General features: G+C 41.4%; 1 protein-coding gene across 4 annotated transcripts in view; it reads left to right on the top strand.

The window, feature by feature from the left end:
- LOC125334495 (katanin interacting protein) overlaps positions 1-18,161 on the top strand; it is a 58,312-nt gene extending 40,151 nt beyond the window's left edge. For all 4 annotated transcript variants that reach the window (XM_048321350.1, XM_048321351.1, XM_048321349.1 and 1 more), the window contains exons 19-27: positions 2,061-2,226; positions 5,628-5,785; positions 6,097-6,161; positions 6,518-6,628; positions 9,006-9,145; positions 11,948-12,049; positions 12,714-12,874; positions 15,213-15,301; positions 16,619-18,161. In XM_048321350.1, the coding sequence (XP_048177307.1) occupies positions 2,061-2,226; positions 5,628-5,785; positions 6,097-6,161; positions 6,518-6,628; positions 9,006-9,145; positions 11,948-12,049; positions 12,714-12,874; positions 15,213-15,301; positions 16,619-16,674 (1,048 nt within the window). In that variant the 3' untranslated portion in view covers positions 16,675-18,161. The remainder of the gene's footprint in view (positions 1-2,060; positions 2,227-5,627; positions 5,786-6,096; positions 6,162-6,517; positions 6,629-9,005; positions 9,146-11,947; positions 12,050-12,713; positions 12,875-15,212; positions 15,302-16,618) is intronic.
- The last annotated feature ends 4,178 nt before the right edge of the window (positions 18,162-22,339 follow it).

Below are 22,339 nucleotides of genomic sequence, written 5' to 3'. Positions count from 1 at the left end.
AAGAAATGTGGGTGTTCTATAGCATCTGTCTGTGCATACTGAGTGATATTTATGCAGGATTTCTGGATAATTTCAAGGAAAATTTTCAAGTTAGCAAAGAGTGAGGATGTGTTGGGGAATTGCACAAATAGGTGCCATTCTTTTGGCCATTTTGCAGCTTTTTTTTTTGGCAAATCTAATGAAGTTTTATTCATTGACAAATATATTTCCTCAAATTAACTTGTGCATCTAAATGACAGCAGTATAGAAATTATAGGCTGTAGATCTAGAGAGGACTTGGCATTTGGATGTTATTGAAGCTGCATCCTGTTGTTTCTGAGTCATGTCTCCATTTTAAAGGGTATTTTTGGTTGTAATCTTGTCTGCTGTCGTGTTTATGGGCTGAGACCACGTTTATGAATTAGGACTTGTCTTTGCAAAGGCTCTGGAATCTTCCTTAGAATGTTGTATTTATCTACATGCGCACTAACTCTGTAATTTCTGCTAATCTGACTAATGCAGATATCAGCTCACTCGTGGGTAATTCCTTGTTCCTTCTGCCATCTTGTATGAAAATCTCTCCTGTAGGCACCAAGATCTAAGAAATCTTCCCATGACATCCCCTGTGATGAAGAGATTCTGGTGGGGGAATCTCTCCAGACCCCACCCTGATGGACCCAGATGCAGAGAATTCATTTACCTTTTCTGTTGGTGCCTTCTACTGTCTGAATGCTCCTTTTGCAGACTAGTGATGTGTTGAATCCCTACAGAATTTCTGGCAAGCTTTCTGCTCCTGATGTATTTGAGGGGTTTTATTTATTGTATCTTTTGCTTGCTAGCCTTCAGACTCTTTTTTTGGCCTGTGCATACGAATTTAGCCTTCCAGAGTTTATGAGTCTATCACTTTAGGGCTTTTTTGATCATGAATTTTGCTGAAAGATGGCCCAAAATAACTTTGTTTATCCTGCTACTGGGCCAGGCTGGCTTTGAGGTTTCAAGTCCTCCTTCTTTCTAACATCTTTCTTAGTAAGTGGGTTATATTTTTAATTTTTTTTTTTTTTTTTTCCATTCTTGATTGTTTTGCTTGAGAACTTTTTTGGGCACAAGAAACAGAGGCTCTTTTGGCTTTGGGTATTCCTGCAAACATGTTGAATTTGAGTACTTTGCAGTGCTCTCAGCTGTGGCATTTGGAATAGGTCCCATGTACTATTCAAGACCAAATCAAGAATTATGTCTTCTCTCATGGACTCCCTAATCAGTTCCTCTGTGAAAGAGTCATTATTCAAATCTTTTTCTTTAAGGAATTGCCAAGTCTGGCACTCATTCTTCCATTAAACTTTTAAATAAATAGTAAGTATATACTTATTTTGGCAGTGTACCAAAGTAATTACAGTGGAAAATTAATTCATATTCTCCTTTACTCCATCTTTGTGTGGCATAGTTTGTGGTAGGAGAATATAATGTCAGAAAATACCAGATTTAACTTTATTTAGTCAGCCTGAAGCCTTTGCTGTTATGAAAAGACATTGTCCTGCTGGTTGGAAGCTTTGTAAAATAGCAGGGATGTGCCTAATTGTGTCCATGAAGGATGTGAGCAAACCCTGCTCCTGCTCAGGGTTATCCAGCTGCCATCCGGTTCCTCCTCGGATCCAGTAGAGTTGTGTTGGCATAGAAACACCCTGCAGGGTGCCAGATACGCTGCTTTGGGCATGGAGCTGGATTAATAAATTATATTGTGGCTGGGCTTAGAGTTTTGCCTTCATCCACTTTGCTACAAAGGCAGTTGAGCTTTCCTTTGCCCATCCCTGTTCACACAGGGAAAACCTAAGGATTTTGCTGTTTTTCCTTAAGCAGACCCAACTAAAAAATACTTTTTTTTTTCTCCCCCCACTGTCTTTAGTTCAATACTTGCATGTTGTTTTGATGTTTACTGTGCTTTTTAATTGCATGCACAAGGGCACATGAAGCCCTGGAAGCTGAAAGTGGCATCTAGAATGAAATGAACCTTAGGAAAGTCCCTGCTTTTCATGAGAGAAGCCAGCTTTTCCCTTTGTGCAGCTAATGGACTTTTCTCTTTGTAGGTTAATAGATGGCACTAATATCACAGTGGAGGATGACCATATGTGGCTCATTCCCTTCTCTTTTGGAGAAGATCATCTGCTCACAATCCATTTTGATAAAACTGAAAGTATTGCAGGGCTTCGCTTTTGGAACTACAATAAATCTCCAGAGGATACCTACAGAGGGGTAAGTAAAAGAAAAGGAGCACTGCCAGCAAAAATATACAGCAGTGCATTGGAAAATTGGTACTGTGATGAATGAATATAGCTGCCTTAATGGAACATCATAAATCTTTCTAGATTGTCTGAGTCTGAATTTTGTGGCAGGTATAATGCATTCCTGTCTCCACAAACAGCAGATATTAAAAAAAAAAAAAAAAAAGCCAGAGATGGTTTAAAGAAATCTTCACAGCTGATTTTTCTAGGAGACACATGCAGTAGTACATATTATTTTCAGGATATATGATTCTGAAGTGGTATCCTCTCAATATCTTGTATGTAGACCTGCCATATGATTCTGTATTTCCTGAAATGCAGGGAGTGATATGAGGAAAACTTCCAAAGAAATTCTGTTTAGTTCAGGTTCAGAAGGTCACTCAGTACTGCCTTTTCCAGGAAGAGTCTTTTGAAATTTTAACATTTATTAGGGAAACTTGCCACCTTCCAGCAGTTTGGCTAAAATAATTTAGGTAAAATTGTATAACTTAAATCCTCTCTTCTTTTTGCAGATTGCCTGGTTTATATTTTTTTCATGATGAATTGTTGGAATTGACAATTGACACCTGATGGAGATAATTTTACACCTTTTCACTCTGAGTTTGGCTGTCCCTCCTTTCCCTGCTGTACTTACACATGTAATGATAACACTTAATGATAACGATAATGATGATGAACCAGAGATTGCTGTTCATTGCACAGAAAGTTTAGGAATCCACTTGTTCCCAGATTTTCCATGCCAAAATCAACTGTTGCATTCTTGAAGTCCAAATTCAGCCAATAAATAAGAATAAAAGTGTTGGCACATATTAAACTGGAGAGAGACAGGACAAAAATGATCAGCAAAGTTCTGGAAAAACCTCTAGAACTGAAGTTGGAGGCCTGGATCATCCCTGGGATTGGGCATGACAGTGGCAAAGTTGCCTGACTGTGTCTTTATGTCAATTTACCTTCCAAGAATTGCTGTAGTATGAACACTGCCTGGCATCCTTTAATATCAGCATGGGAGTTGGTGGTGCTAAAGACTTCCAGAGGGCCAGAGCATAAGATCTTTCAATTAATCCCAGCTGACTCAGAGATTTTAACACAGGGCCCCTGATTTTTTGCGCCATCGCATTAGCCCAGCACATTTGACACACAGGAGGGTTCTGGAGCATTTTGAGCATTACCACCTAAATATACTCCCTTTTAATGACATTTATGTCCTGATTTCAGCTGGGATAGAGTTAATTTTCTTCCCAGGAGCTGTGTTTTAGATTTAGGGTGAAAATAATGTTGGTAATTTAACTGATATTTTAGTTGTTGCTGAGCAGTGCTTGTTAAATCTCTAAAATCTAACATGGAATTTAGTCTCTGGAGGCCAAACCAAGAAAAAAAGGAAGAAATGTGTATTTCCAGCAGTTTACTTGTCTAGGTAGGAAAAAAAAAAAGTGATTCTGATACAGGTGTCTATCTGCATGAATACTGGAAGTCCCATAAGGGTTAGTGGGTACCATCTAAAGGAGGAGCCCATACCTGCAGTCTTGTAGAAGGATAAAATAAATTATTTGGAAAACAAAAGATGCAAGGTCTGCTGGGCCACAGGAAAGGGGGTTTTAGGCTGTAAACCCAGGGCATCCTGACATCTGTCTCTTGAAGTATTGCTGCTCCTTCTAGGGAGCAGTCCCTGGGTGTGAGATGGAATGATTTGTTAGGCAGCTGCAGGCTGGGGGATTCTATTCACAGCTTAGTGTGAGAGGGTAATGGCAGTGACTGTCAGAATGAAGACTCGGGTGCTATTTGCAGCTCTGTGAAAAATCACCTTGTGAGGGCTTTGTTATGCGATTTGTAAAATGCAATATGTGACGGCTGAGTGCCTCCTCAGATGATGAGAATTACTTAGAAATGAGGGCTGTAAAGGGCACATAAATATAAGCAGCTGTGGTATAATAGGTAAGATTTCATCTCTGACTCTCCAGACTTCCCATTCACTATGAGTTTCCGTTTAGGAAAGTGTATTTCAGTGGATTTCTCACTTCCTCTCCTTAGCCTGGCAGACTTATTCAGCTGGAAAGCAGCATGCAGAAGAGTTTCTCATATGAAAAAGATATTTCCTTTCTTCGATCCCAAGTGTATTAAAGATGAAGCCAGAAATAGTTATTTCTCCACACTTGGTAGTCCTACAAACATTCCCTCCTAATTAATCTTCATGGAAATGATCTGAGCCTCTCCTCTAGTCTAGTACAAACTGGTACTTAGTGAAAGATGCTGCTTGTGATGAACATTAAGTTATATTTAATGTATTAGAGAGCAAGGTGCAGTGATGAATTGTTGCTGCGTGATTGAATTGTTCTGTGCCTGGGATCATGGATGCAGCTCCATATGGAACTAGGGGAGGGTGAAGGGGCCAGGACTCCTGCCTCATCTGCATAAATGTGCTTGAACTATTCATTTTAACCTTCAGAGGCTGGATAAGGTGTGCTCACATCTCTGAGGTGGCCACAGCTCAATTGCCTCTGTCTGGTACAGGTACCTTTTCTTTATTCATATGCCCTTAGGTTACACACAGCACTGCTTGGCAGATGTGTTTGCATGATCCTGGAGAAGTCCAAGTGCCACCTGCCACAAAGATAAATAGAACTGCTGAATTACAGGCTTCTGTAAATGCAACACAGACACCAAAGTCTGCTCTGGAGAGAGCACCAGGCTGTGGGATTTCTGGAAGGGTGCCCTCAGCCAGAGCTGGGCAATCACAGCTGCCTTAGCAGAGCATTCATGTGCATGATGTCTCCTCAAATCCCCTTTGTGACATGGGCTGACTTGAAAGCTGAGGCTTCCCCCTCTCTTAATGTGTGTAAATACTGCTGCAGGCTCAGGAATCAGAGAATTGTTTAGGTTGGGAAAGACCTGTAAGGTGATCATGTCAAACTGTAAACCTCACACTGCCAAGGCCAGCACTAACCCATGTCCCCAGGTACCTCTCCTACACCTCTTTTAAATCCCTCCAGAGATGGGATCTCCACCACTTCCCTGGACAGCCTGTGCCAATGCTTGACCACCCTCTCTGTGAAGAAGGGAAGCTTCAGTTTCCTGAGATCTAGTGACATGCAGTAATGGAAGGATCTGTCAGTACTTTTTTTCAGTATTTTCCCCCTCAAATCCTCACCTCTCCCATCCCCATCAATGTCAGTGATGACATGGACACTATGGATTGCAACTGGTATCTGCTGGGTTAGGCTTTCTTTTTCCAAAGGAAGTCATGCTATAGAGGAATGAAATGAGTACAGCTAAACGAATGAAATGATTTCAGTCACTGAAGTGAATGGAATGGTTGGCAATCTATTTTAAGTAATGTCATGTCATGTAATCTTATGTTTTGTTCTTTTAAACCAGGCTAAGGTGGTCCATGTGATGCTGGATGGGCACAGCATCTCGCCCCTGGAGGGCTTCCTTATCCGCAAGGGACCAGGCAACTGCCACTTCGACTTTGCCCAAGAAATTCTCTTTCTTGACCATCTACAACCCCAGCCAGCTCCTAAAGTACACAGGAGGTAAAGTCGGATGTCTTTGTTGTCTGAACCAAACAATTTCTCTTCACTGTTTTAGTGTTATTTCACATTCCCTGTGGAAGGTGACTGTGTGAGGCTCCTGGATGAAAACATGGAGCACTTAGAGCAGAGTTTCACTGGGTTTTAACTATAACCAGATTTTAGTGAGGTCTGAGGGTGGTCTGGTCCATAATCACAGGTGGAGTGGTTAGGGTGGTATTTGTGGAGGTTTGTTTCTTTGGATTTGTTATCTTCTTTTCTGAATGAGCCAAGGGTACATAAAAAACCTGGTTTGCCGTGGGTTTTTTTGGCAGGACTTCTTCAAGGACACTGGAACAAGCCAGTATGGACTATGAAGCACCATTAATGCCCTGTGGTTGTATCCTTCCCTGTCATCTTCCTTGTCATAAAGAGTATTTCAGAGTTACATACCAAAAGCTTAGGAGTCCTGAGCTTTTTGAATCCCATACTTTCTGGTGCTTTAAGGTGTTAACAAGCTACCAAGAATATGAGAAAGGCTTCCATAAAGTACAGCTTAAGAATGAATCAATGAAACATAAGATATGAATCTGTGGCCTGTTTTCAGATACCCTGGTAGCTTTTTCTCCTGAACTGCAAATAAGAGCATCTGACATCATGGGCTGCACAATTATTTTTCAAACTGCAGATTAAATTGTCTGTTAGGACAAAGCTTCTGTATCGATATTTTCCTTAATAGCATTTTGCTTTTTATAGTTATTTTCCAGTTTCAGCTCCTGACGAGTTGGGGTGATCCCTACTACATTGGTTTAAATGGACTGGAGTTGTTCAATGAACATGGAGAGCAAATCTTACTGACTGAAAACAGTATCCTTTGCACACCAAGCCCCTCTGGCCCTGTTGATGCACAGGCATTTGTCACAGGGCATCCCTTCCAGATTGCCAGGTCCTGTGTGATTAACTCTGCTTCTATTTCTCTGTCTTTGGGCAATGAACCTTGTTTCCATATGTTTTTATGGATTCTATATACTTCCAGAACATTTCTTCTCTGAATGGGATGCACCAACAAAGCAGGACAAGGTTAGAGAAGGGAAGGCTTAAGAAGGGCGTGGTATTTTCTGCTCTTGACATTTATTTCTTCTGTGGTGTGGAAAGATCAGAAAGTTTGCTGAGCTATAAATTCATTGAGTTCAGTGCTTTTTCTTTTTATGGAATCTTTCATTGTGCCTCAAGAAAGAAATTTTTCATAACTCTCGTTCTGGAGATTTAGGCTGTTCTAGACACCCAATGCAGTCATGAAGATCAGGGCTGAGAGTTTGAATTTGATTCAGTGTTCCCTGGATATCCAACAGAGGGAATGAAGAGCATGTTTGGAAGATTGATGTTCATCAGGGTTATACTTGGTGCTCTGTACCAGCTAAAGTCTTTTAGGAGCTGAAAGCTTCATACCCCACCATACAGCTCCCATTGTGGCTTTGTCGAGGCAGACATAAAAGCCACACTAGTCATAATCTATAGTCAAGAGAGGTAGAAAGATTTTTTATTTTTTCTACTGCTTTTCTTATACCTCTTCACAATGGCTGTGGCCTATTGAGATTGGCTGCTTAGCAAACAATGACAAGGCTAACAAACAATGGCCATTCAGGCAGTAAACAATCAGCTATACAAGCAAAGGTATAACTGCTACATACTATCCACGAGTTCTTCCTTGTACACTCTCAATGTCCCATAACAAGAACACCCTCTCCTGGTGTCCAGAACATCTTCTCTCATTGATTATCTTCTTGGCCTTCTCTGTGGGTTTCACTGAAGCTGCAAAATTTCACTGTCATATTCTCACGGGTAAATTCTGCCTGGTTTCAGGTGTGATTCTGTGAGACTGTCAGTCTGGCTGTCAATCTCATCAGGTCCCCCCTTTTGTTTTTGTATTACAAAGGCAGAATTTATTGACTATTGCAGGGAATGAAGAGCATGTTTGGAAGATTGATGTTCATCAGGGTTACACTTGGTGCTCTGTACCAGCTAAAGTCTTTTAGGAGCTGAAAGCTTCATACCCCAACATACAACTCCCATAGTTCAGGTACATGGAAAGGAACATTCTTAGCCCCCTAGAAAGAATAAATAGAACAAATGCTGCAGGAATCGTTTGTCTCTAAGGATCCTCACTGCCTGATAAATAGGGAATTCAGTGAAATAAAGGCTTTTTCCCAAGTGCTGTTTTGATTTGTGTGATACACCCTGAACTTGAAACATTTGCAATGGACAAGAAGCATTTTGAAATTGAGAAGTGGTAACAAATTGTCTTTAAGAATCAGGGATTTTTAACTTACCTGGTACAGCTCTACAGTACAAAACAATGCCAGATAAAGAAACCTCAGCTTGTTTTGAATGATCACTTGTTCTGCCTGTGCAGTTGTGTATGGGATGTATTAGGATCCTAAAAGTGCATATTTGTCTTAGTGCAGTATTTAATGTGATAATTCACTACTGAATCTGGAGCAAGCTTTTCTTAAACACTTGAGGCATTGCTGTGTCATTCCTTAAATTCTTTATAAACTCTTACAGACTTTAGATAGCAGGACAAGGGGAAATTAATGTCCCTCAAACTGGATTGCTCAGGATTCATAATTCTGAAGACAGTGCCATTCATCTCCACGTTTCTTTGCATGTCTTTAACATTCATATATGTTTTAAATGTAAATGTTCTCTTACAGAGAAAATCTGGTTGTCTGTTCAATGGAGGTTTAATCTTTCCCTCTCAAAGAAGTGAAAAAAGGTTTTGTTACACAGTTACTGATTTTTACCACAAACCTTGAGAAACTCAAGCAAAACCTAGTCTGAGTGATGACTGCCTCCTGCAAAGACACTCTTCTTGAGATATGTTTTATATGAGGAATTTTCACAAGTTTATGGTAAAAATATGGGACTTTGTCACCAAAAAGCTGGGAATTGCTTATTACTGATAATGGAACTTTACTGATGAAGTCATAAGTACATATTTGAGAATAAATTAAATGCAGCTAGTTACTTGATTCCTATTTTAAAAATAAATTTGAATGCCAGAATATCTAAGGGTTGTCCTGCTTTTAAAAATGTGCCCCCAAGTTCCTCAGCTGTGAAATCCTGGGAGTACTGCTGTAGTGGTGGAAACTCATTCATGGAGTTGGGAAGAGCATAAAGTTTTAAATATGATGTTTCTGAAATATCCCTTTTTGGGTTATTTATGCTTAAAGTTTTTTTTCAGATATTGCTGCTTTTCCAGATAGTGTCAACATTTTAGATGATGTATCTGGAGACATCCGGACTCCAGACAAACTGATTGACAGAGTAAATGACACCACTGATGGCAGACACATGTGGCTGGCACCAGTTCTTCCTGGTTTGGTACATTTTCCCTTTTCATTCTGTTTTAGTGCTGTGTGTGGATGGAACTGGAAGCATGGAGGAAGGGGGAAGCATATATAATTTGTAGCTAAATTTGATATTAGTAAGTGATGCTAAATCACTGCTTTTTAGAAGTTGTTTTTGGTGCAGCCTCTCTGCACTGCACAGGCAGCAGCAATGGAGGTTTCCCAGGTTTGTAATCTCCTGTCTCCGTGGGGCAACAGCAGAAGATTTTCCAGAGATGGTTTTTGAGTTACTGTGACGACGATACTGATGAAGGATTTCTGTGCAATAAACACCTTTCTGGTGCTTTTAGGTTCATTTCTACAAAATGCAATGAATGTTTTTCCAGCAGTGAGAAATTCTTTTTTAATCTCATTATCTGTGTTGAATTCAAATTTATAGATTAGGGATGGCAGACTTAGCATTTCATGTCCTAAGGCCACAAGTGATTCAGCCCTTTTAGAAGTTCCATGTTTAATAGATGGGATATCAAAAATCTAAACAGGAAAAGTAGATAAACTTAGATGAGTTCTGATGTTGTTTTGGGAAAGGACATTTTTTAGGGGCCTGTAATGGACATAATTAAGGTGTTTTTTATTTCCTATAAGAGAATGGATTTGAAAAGAAAACGAAGTATAAACCTGACATGTGGTAAGTTATCACTTACTGTGTTGGAAAAATCGTGGCTCCATATGTTGCAGTTATTAATTAGAATATTAAAAGCCAGGAATTGTTAATTTATATCATTATGTGTTGTAATGCAGGGCTATAATTAAGGTAAAGCTTTTAGATATACTTGAGAATAGTGACCACTTGCATTTCCTAGGAAAGTGGAAAGTCTGTGTAGTGCTTGAGGCTCCTACTGTGTAGATCCCATATCTTGAATCCTGGCAATTTGATGGGATGCTCAGATATCCATTATAACAGGATGACTGATTGATTTGACAGCCATCTGAGTGTACTCATGTCCTTACAAAAGACATGCTTGCAGAGGCTGTTTCACTTGGGAAAAAGGAAAAGAACAGGCCTTGGAGTTCTCTCAGAGGTGCAGCCACTGCTTTGTGTTGTTCTGCCTGACACCAAAGTACTGCAGAAGAGCACAAAATACCAGCATTAAAGGGTAAATTGATAATGTGAAATGCAGGAGACAGAAGCAATTTAATGGCGTTTTCTGTCCTTGAACTGTAACAAATTACACCTTTGTAAGATCCACAGAGTACTTTTCCCTCCTCCATCTTCCCTGGGATGGTTGTTCAGCCAGGAGGTGCTGGATGAGGCAATCAGCCTATTGATGCTCAGCCTCTGGAGCTGGGCTGCTGAAGCAGGGCTGGTGAACACTCCCATCCTCAGTGCAGGCTGCTTGGAAAGCTGCAGTAGCTCTTTGATGTGTTGGAGGTTCAAAAACTTGAAGGGAATTGATATTATGGCCTTTCTTTTCCTTCCTAGATGCCTTTTCCTTTTTCATTCTAAAAGTGATTTCCTGTTTTTCAAATTCTTTACTTACATAAGCAGAATTTGAATTATTTGTTCCCCTGTTACTGACTGTCATTTTATTTTTTTGTTTGAATGGATTTTCAATCAAATATATAATTTGCTGTGGGACTAACAGTTGTTGTTGGAGACAATGCCCCAGTTGTCTCGTGGAAAATCACAGATGCAAACATTTCTATTGATCCACTCTACCTTTCTTTCTTCAGTTAAAAAACCCCAGCATAATGATTTAATATAAGCTACAGTATCTTCTCTAGTACATCAAAGGATTAAAACTTCAGAGGATGCTAAAGATGAAGCTTAAGCTATGTTGATCCAAAGTTGATATAGTGGCTCATGAAAGGAAAAGCATAGAATTAACTGTAACAGGCAAGATTGGTTTCCTGCAGCCTAATCTTTGGTCTTAACATCTTGACATTAACGTCACTGTAAGGCAAATGAATAATACCTCAAGCAGTAATTGTTTAGGAAGCATCTGGAGGATTGTCTCTAAATTCCTGGTAGTATAACACACAGAAATTGCAACATTTCTGCAATAGCTTTAAAGCATACAGGGGAAATTTTAGTCTTGCCAATAGGAAGGTGGATTGCATTCGTATTTGGTAGAAAGAAATGGAATAGAATATCATAAAATCATTGACTCACAGACTGGTTTGGGTTGGAAGGGGCCTTAAAGCCCATCCAGTGCCACCCCCTGCCATGGGCAGGGACCCCTTCCACTAGACCAGGTTGTTCCCAGCCCTGTCCAACCTGGCCTTTGATGCTTCCAGGGGCAGCCACAGCTTCCCTGGGTACCCTGTGCCCAGGGCCTCCCCACCCTCACAGGGGACAATTCCCTCCCAGTATCCCATCTAACCCTGCCCTCTGGCATTGGGAAGCATTCCCCCTTGTCCTGGCACTCCAGACCCTTGTAGATGGTGTCTCTCCATCTTTCTTTCAGGCTCCATTCAGAATAGAACAGAACAGAAGAGGCACCAGCTTGTCTTATCCTTAAGGACACGTCTGTATTTGGTTTATGAAATACTCATTAAAAGTGTCTCTCTCCCCCTCTTCCAATTTCCAGGCAGTCTAGGATGATGAGGACAGTCTAGATCTCATCTTCTGTACTTTTGAGAGCGCAGCTGTGGGGTAGAGCCAACACCTGGGAATTACAGCAGGGATGATAGCTGAACTTCCATCCTCAACATCAGTTACCTCTCCTCCAGCTATATCTCTTTAAACATGAACCTCTTTTGATGTAACATGCATGAGAATTTAATTTCTTTTGGGAATTTGTGCTGTTAAATGTAAATGAATTCTCTTTTACAGGTGAATAGGGTATATGTCATTTTTGACGTACCTACTACGGTGTCAATGATCAAGTTATGGAATTATGCCAAGACGCCTCAGAGGGGTGTGAAAGAGTTTGGTGTAAGTCATTTTCCTGTGCATTTTGTATGTCCTGGTGCGTCAGCCAGCTCCATTTCTGTACGTGTTCTCACAGTTTACTGAAGTGCCATTCCATGTGATCTCAAAGGATGGGATTCATCCCATTTAACTCTGCATTCAGTATTAAAATGACTAATCTATGCCTGTCATCTGTCCTCCCTTTTTTTTGTTCAGGGAAAGAAAACTTTATCTGATTTTTTTCTTAGATAATTGTCTTAAGACAGGATAACACTTCTCTTTTTCCACTGACTGTAGAGTAGGCCTGGAGGACTAGTTTGAACTACAAACCCAAGTTTTAGACAGCCGAAGTGAGGTGAGATTCATTAATTCCTAGATTTAAGAGTGATTCACTGCAATAAATAGAATGGCAATTATGTAAAACATGAAATACATTTTTAATTACCTACTTGAAAGCTGCATTAAAAAACATCAGTGAGAAGATAAAAAAGTTGGGGAGGAAAAAAAAAATCCAACTCCAGCAGCAAATAGAGAAAAATGGAAGTTTTAAGGAACAAAAGCTAAATTAATAACCGGACTTGTGAAACAAACAGGGCAAAATGCTTTCTACTTAATTGCTAGAGACAACTGCTGAAAGCAAGACCTGATTTCTAGATGGATTTTTTGTTGATTTCTTCAATATTTTTAGCTTCTGGTAGATGATTTGCTTGTGTACAATGGGATTCTGGACATGGTGAGCCATGTGGTGTCAGGCATCCTCCCCACGTGCGATCCCGTGGTCCCCTACCACACCATCCTCTTCACAGATGATGAGAGGGTTTGCCATCAGGAGAGGAGAACTGTTATCAGGTACGTGAGAGGATCTTGGCTGGGACAAAGAATCTTGGCTTTAAAAGCTGCTTTTATGTGACTGATGCCAGCAATGTGTGTATTGCTGAGGAAAAATCCCCTTCCAGAGCATCCTTGGCCTCACTTGATGAGGAATAAGTAGGTTTTTAGATATGAGGACCAAATTACCAGCGTTGTTTGCAAGCATCTTTTAGCACTTCCTGGCATTCCTGATGTGTTTTTACATATGTTTTCATGAAAGCCTGTAAACACAAAATAAAAAAGTTTGGCTTCCACAGAGGAGGATTAATAAATCTCAATGATATTCCATAGAGGGGGAAAAAATAGAAAGTTAATGAAAAAAACAAGCTTCAAAATTAAAGAAAATAAACTCCTCTGATTTGACACAGATGCTAATTAAGGAGCCAGAACTCTACTATTTTATAAACAGTCTAAAATAATGAACTTCTAAAATGAGAAATAAATTGCGTTTGGGGTAATGACACTTTGAAACCACTAAGCTGACAATCTCATGGAGAATGTGATGAAATGCAGTGAAAAATGCTCTTACATTTAGAAGGTCAGGATTGGTAGGGTCTAAAAAACAGTCTCTGGCAAGGAAAGTAAAGATTGAAAGAATAATTTGTTTTAAATGGGATTGAAAAGTGAAAAAAATGAAGGCTCATAGAAATGAATACTTTCTTGTATGTTGGACAGCTGACAAATAGAATGTCTTGCACATGCATCACTTGGAAAAAAAGGGTGAGTTTTGTATGGCAAAAATGGTATGGGATCCATTCAGAAGAATATTCAAACATTTAGAAATAAGCAGAAAGAATATAAGATGCCCTGATTAGAGACAGAAGTTCACATTTGCCTACAGGGTTTGTTTTCTTGTGTTTCCCTAAAGCATTGGCTGTTGGCCACTGGTGCTGTCAGAGGTTAAATAAATTGTTATTGTTTGGATGTATTGTGTTAGACTCATGTTTTTGTATGAGTGGCTGTGTTGTCATGGTAAAATTTGGAGGTGAACAATTTCTCAAAGTGAAAAAGTTACTGAAATGAGAATGCCTTGGGGAAATAAAAGTTTTGAGAAATTTTTCAATGGGATAGAAAAAGGAGGAGGAGGGGAAACCAACCTTTACTTTCCTCAGCTTCAGATCTTTCTATGAGTAAAATTATTTTATTGGAAGCAGGGAAGCACCAGCTGTAATTACAGATCTTTTTTACATGACTTCCTTTGCTCGTATTTATAAGACATACATCCTTTGATCTACTTTAAAGAGGAGTTTTTGGGGTCACACTCACTGCATGGTCTGTTTTCCAGTAGAGAACATGCTGAGCCTCTCCTCTTCCAGACTTCTCTGCAGGAGTTTTCTTGGTCTTTCTTCCCAGCCTGGTCTGCAATCATCTTTTCTCTTTTTTTCCACTGCCTACCCTACTAAAATACAGGGTACTCCAGCAGCAATGGAAAACATGCTGGATAATATCCCTTCATTTTAAAAATGCTCTGGAGCTTTTAGGTATTATTGCTTGTGATGTTGGCCTATTCTGTTTCACATGTCACTGTTCAGTATTTTATGAACCTGAACTTGAGTCTGATATTATCATCAATAGTGTAAGTTTTGGGTTACTTCAGTATTGGCTCTCCTGATTCACTCTGACAGTTTGAGAGACATTACATTTTTCTTCAGTAGAAACCCATTTTGTGCAGTATTTGGAGAGGAAAGAAAAATACACTTCTTTTGTTGCAAAGGCACAAATGTTTTGTCTGTGTGGAAGGGAGATGTTATTAGTGATGTTTTCCTTACCTTTCAATTCAGCTCACGTTTTCCCCTGTAATTAGTTTAGTTTAATTTACCTTTGAAGTTATTACTTCTTTCCCAAAAAGAAATGGTTAAAATTTTGCAGCAGCCTGCAAGCAAAACTTGTCACAGTAAATGAATTCTGTTTAGTTCAGAAAAGCTTCAAATAATGCTATTTCAGAATTACAAAGCAGTGTGGAAGTTCCATACCAGGATTTTTATACCCCCCTTGTACAGCTCTGATTTAAAATCTCACTTTGGTTTGTGGTTCAAGCTGTGTATGCAGGCTTGAAAATTGTAGAGTGAATATGATATTTATATTTGAATGTGTGGCTGAATGAATGCCACTAATTAAAACTGGCAAGAAATCCTTCAGGTGGATGAGGACAGAATGCTTTTCCTGTCTGGATAATCCTGTGTAGTGTGGCTGTGCTGTGGAGCTCTTCAGCCTCCAGGACTCCAGACATCACTTCTTTGGTAACCTTGTCCATGATTCTCATAACTTTTCACAATGTTGATTATTTTGGCTGTTGTGCTGATCTCAATCTTTTCAGCAATCATGTGGAGGACCAGGATGTACGAATGATGAATGAAAATGAGATTGTCACCAACAGCAAAAAGAAACAAGTTGTGGCTGATCCGGGTAAGTTCTGTCTTCCAGGCTTTTCTTCTGCTCAATTCCTGCAGGCACAGTGTGGATAATGACCGTTGTTATGGACTTAAACTGGGAAAAGTGGGGAGTCTTACGTATATTTAGCTCTACTTTTTCTGTCACAGAAAGACAAACTGCAAATTTCATCACCTGGTGGGTTTCTACTCTGTACCTAAATCTGAAAGGGGATGATGTGGTTGTGGCTTACAGCACTACAAATGCAGAAATCCTCAGCAAAGAAACTGGCTGAAGATAAATTGAAAATGGCTGTTAATTGTGCAGGTTCATTGACAGCTTTTGGAATAATAGGCTCATTGCATCCCCACTGGCCTTTTGAGCAGCTTTAGAGATGGTGCAGATGTGTCTGAGAATCAGCTGCTTGATGCTCCTTGAGCAAACCCAGAATCACAGTGAGTGTAACAAGGGGGAAAACATGTTGACTCTGTTCCTCCCACTGTCTTTCTGGTTGGTCTTTTTGCTTACAAAGTGATAATTAAAAAGACAACCTCTCTTTTTTTTCCCAAGGAGAAGGAGTAGATTGTATTTATAGTCTGAGGAAAGTCGTTCATTGTAAATTACTCAGAATAGCTCCCTAAATACATCTCAAATTCTCAGCCAAGCTGGTATATTCATGATTGGTTTTCTCTCCTGAGCATGACACTTTCTCCAATTAGTTCTCTAGAAAGTGTTACAGATATTATTTGATGGCTTTTAATAACAGTTCTGTAGGAGAAGGATTTGAAATGCCATTGCCTGTAAAAAACCAGCTTGAAAGTTATTATATTTAACACTAGCCTTGTCAAAAGTGTCCTGGACATCTCTGTGCCCATTGGAATGTCATCCTGGGTTCCAGAGCAGACCTGTCCAGTAAAGAACAGCTGTCATTGCCATGGCCATCACATCTTTTCCAGCATGAAGGACACAGAGCCTCTGAAGTCACCAGCTGAGGGTGGCCTGTTGCCCTCTGTAGTCCTGGCTGGTATCAGCCACAGGGATTGTTGATCACACATTTGTGGAATGATTTGGGTTGGAGGAGACCTCAGGGGGTTCCCTCCCTGAGGGAGGGTCCAGCCTCCTACTCAGGAGAGTGTCAACACTGAATTCAGAGCAGATTGCGCAGGAAAGCAATTCCATGGGACTGTGAAAAAGCTGGCAGCACTCACTGTCAATGTAAGAAACATCACTGAAAAGAGTAGTTCGGCTTTATTCTGGGGTGGAAAGGGCAATGGGCATTTTTCTTCCTCGTTTTACTCATTGGTTTCACTGTTAGCCTACAGTCCTAAAGCTGCACTTCATTTTCCCTGACAGCTCTGCGCCCCAAAACCTGCATCTGTGAGAGAGGACTGCAGAGGAGGAAAAGATAACAAGGAAAGTCCTGAATGCATCCGGCCCTAAGTAGTTGCAATCGAGATCTGCAAAATATGCATTTCCAAATGGAAGATTTTCCATGTCTGCTGCTGCTGAACCACATCCTCTTGTGAGAGGCCGTTTTATTTGCTACAGGAAGTTTTCTTCAAAAAGAAATCTAAAGCATGAATTCAGTTTCCTGGGGTTCTTTTGGTCATGATCTGTCTGAATTTTCTCCCTTATCTCTTAACTGAAAATCCAGGGAAGAAGGAACATAAAGGAGAGAGTGAGAACCTTTCTGCTGACAGCTGTTCTGCCAAGTACTGTGAACTTAGGTTAAGCAGGATGGTCCACAGGTTTTTTAGATTATTTCTAAAGCTTTTATTCCTAGGTCCTAGCTGGATGATCACGAAGATCCTCACTAGAAGGTGTTGCTTTATTTCTGATGCCTGTAAATAGTTCTCTGGGAAATGCACTTATTAGAGGAAATACTCTTTAGCTATCTGTCTCTGGGCATGTTTTGATGCCAGGGCTGTCTGTAGGAGCTGACACTGTTTCTGACACCTAGACAGGTTCCACTGGGCTTGCAGAAATGTGATGGATGCTTTTAGGAAATGGAGATCAGGAAGTGGGTTTATCAAGGTTTAATAAGTGCATTTCAGCTGTCACCTTTTCATGTTTTGCAGTGAAATAATTATTTCTTTCATCATTTCACTACCATGGAAAAAGCAAGTGAGGTGTTTTGCCTGGAGTGCCATTGACAGGCACTCTGCACATCCTTCAGAGTCCTGCTACAGAGCAATGTTTTTTCCTCCTATTTTGCCTGAATTTATATGAACAACGAGGCCATGCCTCTGTGCTGCACTAACCAGATGTTGCCAGCAACAGATCATCACTTCTGAGAAATGGTAAATGCCTTTTAATTAGCAGAAGGTAAGGAGAGAAATGCATTTTTAAACAAAAAATACCCTGCACATGTAGTAATTTAAATAAAAACTCTAACCAAATAAATATGCTGCAGGATTTGCTATGCAAATGTACTTTTCCCTGAAAACTTGGTGTTCGTGACAACCTGTACATTTCTTCCATGGATTTTCATTTAGAACTTTCTCATTCCAACCCAGGCCAGTCTGTGATTCTGTGATTGTTTCCAGAGAGAACTGAATGCTGAAGCCAGGATGTGCTTTTACACATAAACCAGAGATACTGGTGCAGCTCAGTTTGGGACCAAACTGTGCTGCTTCCCTTTCTGCCCTGTCAGGAGTGTAATATTTTGTATATTTGCTTATTAAAACTTCACTGCTGTTGCCTGAGCTGAAAGGACACAAGATAACAATGTGTTTCCCAGATTTCTGTGTATTGATGGAGCAAAAAAATGTATTTTGTACTAAATACAAAACTTTACTTTTAAATGTAAAATAGTGTGTGTGAGTACAGTGTACTTTGTTGAAGGACTCTTCCCAAGCTGCACTGACTAAAGAACCCTCAGTTGTTCTGAGAACTCTCCCCTTGTTTGTTTCTGGTGTAGTTCTACCAAGAACCAAGTGCTAATTTTTGCTCCAAATCATATGACAGGCAACTCCAAATGAAAAATAGGAGGAGCTGAGAGGAGGGATATTGGAAGTGCTCAGAGCAGATATAAATGTCTGTGTTTGGAAGGGGAGAGGGTGTAGCAGGGCTTTCAAGACTTGAGGCACAATCACAGATTTGTCATGTGGGCAATCTCTAGATGGGATGGGGCCTGTCACATTGTTTGTTCCTCTAAGAAAATTGCATTGGGTGTGCAGAGAAATGAAAGCTGCTGTGTTTCCTGGGACTAAACAGCATCTTTCTTATTGATCTGGAAAGGTGTGAGGCTGAGAGGACTTCCTGTTCTCACCTGTCTCCTCTGTCTGGAGCATCTCAAGTCCCACATGGTGGACTAATGATTTTTCAACCCCAATGCTCCAGGCTTTGGAAATTATTGCAAACTATTTGGTGAAGCTGAGATGGGTCACAGTTCTCTTTGTGTTTCTCTGCCACCTCACCGCAGTTGGTGACTGCAGCCAGTTTTCAACACCTTTTCCCCTGGAAATCTGAATGCAGTGCAGCTGGCCTGGCATCTGCCACGGAATGCAGTGGCTTCAACCTTTACCATCCTCTCCCAGCAGCCCTTGTACCCTTTCAAGAGATTCCCCACAACTGCCACACTGTGGAAAGACCATGATAGTCTTGAAAATATTTTTAAAAATTGTCAAGTTGTAGAACGTCTTCCCCTACAGTGTCTGTGTGTGAAAGAAGACTTTGCCAGCCTGCTGTCTGGGATGACAAAAACCACCAAGGCACAGCCTAATGGAGTCCTTGGTTCTAGTCAGTCATTCTAGAGAGCAGCATGATGTTTAGAAAATACTTCATTCATCTCTGCGGGGTAGGAGCTGTCAGTGTTTGCCCTCCTAATTGGAGCTGAGATGTAATGACCCTTTATATAACCAAAGATAATTAAGAGTCCTAGTCAGCCCTATACACTCAAACATAGACACTTGACTCATTTCCTCAGTGAATCAGGGTTAAAAAAATGGGTTTATTCCATTTTTCATCTTTTTTTTTTTAACTGCTCACAAGTACATTCATGTCAGACTGGCATTTACAGGAGGGACAAGAGGAAGAGTAAACATGCAATCAAGAAAATCCCCACGGAGCACTTGAGTCAATGTCAGGCACAGTTTCAGCAGGACTAATTCAGCAAGGATGTGCCCAGTAACATCATTTGACATTGTGAAAAGCACAGCAAAGGAAAAGGAAGGATTAATATGAATTCTTGCTGAAGACTTTGATGTAAATTAATAAACTTTCACTCGGTTTCAATATCTGGGCCACGCAAAGACCTTTATGCCATGGTTGCTCACCTTTACCTGTTGTGATTGGATTTAAAGGGCTTGGATCAAGATAACAGAAATGAGTTTGTTTGTCCCACAGTGACACTGAGAAAGGCAGAGGATAAAGAAATAATCTGTGAGGAAGTACATGCCAGGCTGCCTACTTTCTGATCTAGAAAAAGATATTTTTGTCAGTCTTCACAGTGAAATCTGAAATGCCTGGGAAGGCCTGCAACTTTTCAATTTCTGCCTTTTTGTGCTTTAATCCGGGAGCATTTCAACAGCAGGGAGAGGCACCTGTCCGTGGATAAGGGAGCAAGCAGTGATGCAGGGTGTAAAGGGCAGCATAGAAGACATGGAAACTTGTGTATTCCTGAGTCAGGGCACTCATCCATGAACCCACAGGAGCTACATCCAGCAGCTAAATTAAACTGAGCCCTGCTCATGGCTTAGGCTGGACTGGGACATGAATTGCACTGCAGCATCCTGCTCAGGTGGTGCTGTTCTCTGTAAAATTTCCTGGTCCTGCTGGATTTTTACCATGTCCCTGGTGTGTCATTGCCCTGGTGATGCCCAGCCCTACCACGTCAGGGATGTGTGCTGGGCTGGTGACACTGACAGTGCCCATGAGTGGCTGTTGTGGGACTGGATGGAGGTCTTGGAACACCCTGGAATGGCCAGAGACAGGACTTGCTGCCAGTGAGGCTGTGAGGGGGAAAGCAGTGCGTGAGGGAAGTTGAATGGGGAGTTTTAAAGCTTTCTTAAGTTTCCAGGAAAAGCTCACTTCCAAGGAAAAGCAGAAGTCAAGTAGGAGCAAACATGAAGGGCTGTGTTGACATCTGGGTTCTGCCACATGCGGGGGATGAAGTCAGCTTTCCTTTGATTGATTGGTAAGAGAGGCAATCCCCATTCCCTCCTGCTTTCTGCTGTCCTCACTGCTGGCTGCAGCTCCACACCACCCTGGGGAATACAGCGAGTGATGGGAATCCAAACCTTGTGTAGGGTCCCTTAGGCTGCCCTCTGTGTTCTGGGGCTGCTGATCCAGGAGGCTGAGCTCCAACAGGAACTGCTCTTCTGGTAAAAGTCACTGAAGTAGCCAAATCTCTTCCAACATTCTTCAGAAAACGTAAACTCCAGCACACACCAGGTAGTGATGGCTTCACCATTGTCCTTCACCACATACTGCAGGTACTGAACCTGTGCACACTGCAGCATTTGAGGCACCTTCCTGGGTTCCTTTTTAGCTTTTTTTCCATCATGACTATCTTTTAGCTGCATCGTTATGCTTAGAAGGTCAATTTGTCTGTCAAATCCATTGTGAAAGTGCTGCTCAGTCACTGTTCTTCGCCTTGCTGGTGTGACCAACCTGTTACACTCTGCAGACGTATGTGCTCAGATGTGTGGCAAGATTAGTTTCCTTTCTTATGTTTCCCACATGAAGGGTACCTCCTCTCTGATCTGGGGTGTCTCCCACTCCTGTGTCACAGCACCGTGGCTCCTGTTTGTGTGGGGTCCCTATTTTTGGGGATGGCGGTGCTGCGTGTCTGCCTGCTGGGCTGTTGTCTGCCCAAAAATGCTCCAGGAGAGCTGTTCATTTTGGAGGTGTTTCCTCTGAAGACAGAGGGGGGGGGTGTGACACACTGTTTGCTTCCCTCTGTGGGCCGAGGCCCTGCTGTTCAGAGCACAGGAAGGGACTTCCTGGCTCAGTGGCCTCTTTGCCCATTTCTGTGACTATTTGCTTGTTTGCTGAGAAATGACTTACAGCCCATGTGAGACACAAACATCCCTTTATCACACAGCTTGTATCACCCTAATGGAATTCTGTCAGCTGAGGATAAAATGTGGACTAAGAAAGCAATTATAGAGTGAATCTCCAAGCTGCAGGAAGAGCTGAGAGATGGGGACCGAGTGCCCAGCTGGAGTAATTTCTTGTCCAACTGGCCTCTAAATCTCGGGAAGAGATCAATTTTCCACCCTTGTCTGACAGCATGAGCTCCCATCACCCTGGCTCAGGACCCTGTGAAGTGCTGCAGTGTTAAGATCTGGGCCCAAAAGGAAACATTTGCAATTGGTGACTTCCTTCTTATTGACCTAGAAATTACTGGAGAAGGGGGAAATCAGGCTGTAGACCTTCTGTCTGACACCTCTCTGGTGTTCCCTTCCTGAGCTACTGGCTGAAGGAGAGGACTGACCATCCCACCGAGCAGCAGGGTAGGAGTTTCCCAGCCTGGAATACTGCTTCCAACACCCTGTAAGCCTCCTCCCATGGCTCACTGCTTTGGCTCTAATTAGGAGAGGAAAACATCCACCTCATGACCTCTGAGCCACCTTCCCCAGGTGTTCTGGTTATTTCTGGAAGGTCTCAATTATGCAGTGAGACCACAGTGAGATCCTGCCTTTAGCTTTCAGCTCACTCAAGGTCTCTGGTGTGACTAAAATCAACTTGACTCACAAACTCTTAGTGTTGGGCTCTGTCCTACTGCTCATGGGACTTCCAAAAATGCCAGCATGCACAGCTTTTGTGCCATCTGTGGAAAGAGGATGGGCATTTTTGGGGAATATAAATCCAAGGAAATATATCAGACAGATACAATTAGCTCACGCTCAACTCCTCCCTCTAAGATATCACAGAAGCATTAGGGATGGAAAAACCTCCAAGATCATTGAGTCCAACCTGTGACTGATCACCACCTTGTCAACCAGACCAGAGCATTCATAACTCCTGAGTTACAAAAGCAGGCAGGTCTCACACCCAACTGTAAAATCAAATATCCAAAAGAATGATGGAGGGAAACAACATTATTAAAGAATTACAGGAGTTTAGTGG

This window comes from Corvus hawaiiensis, chromosome 16 (assembly GCF_020740725.1).
Source record: "Corvus hawaiiensis isolate bCorHaw1 chromosome 16, bCorHaw1.pri.cur, whole genome shotgun sequence".
Taxonomy (NCBI): domain Eukaryota; kingdom Metazoa; phylum Chordata; class Aves; order Passeriformes; family Corvidae; genus Corvus; species Corvus hawaiiensis.
Note: the sequence above shows the minus strand (reverse complement) of the source record. Positions and strands in the feature narration are given on the sequence as shown.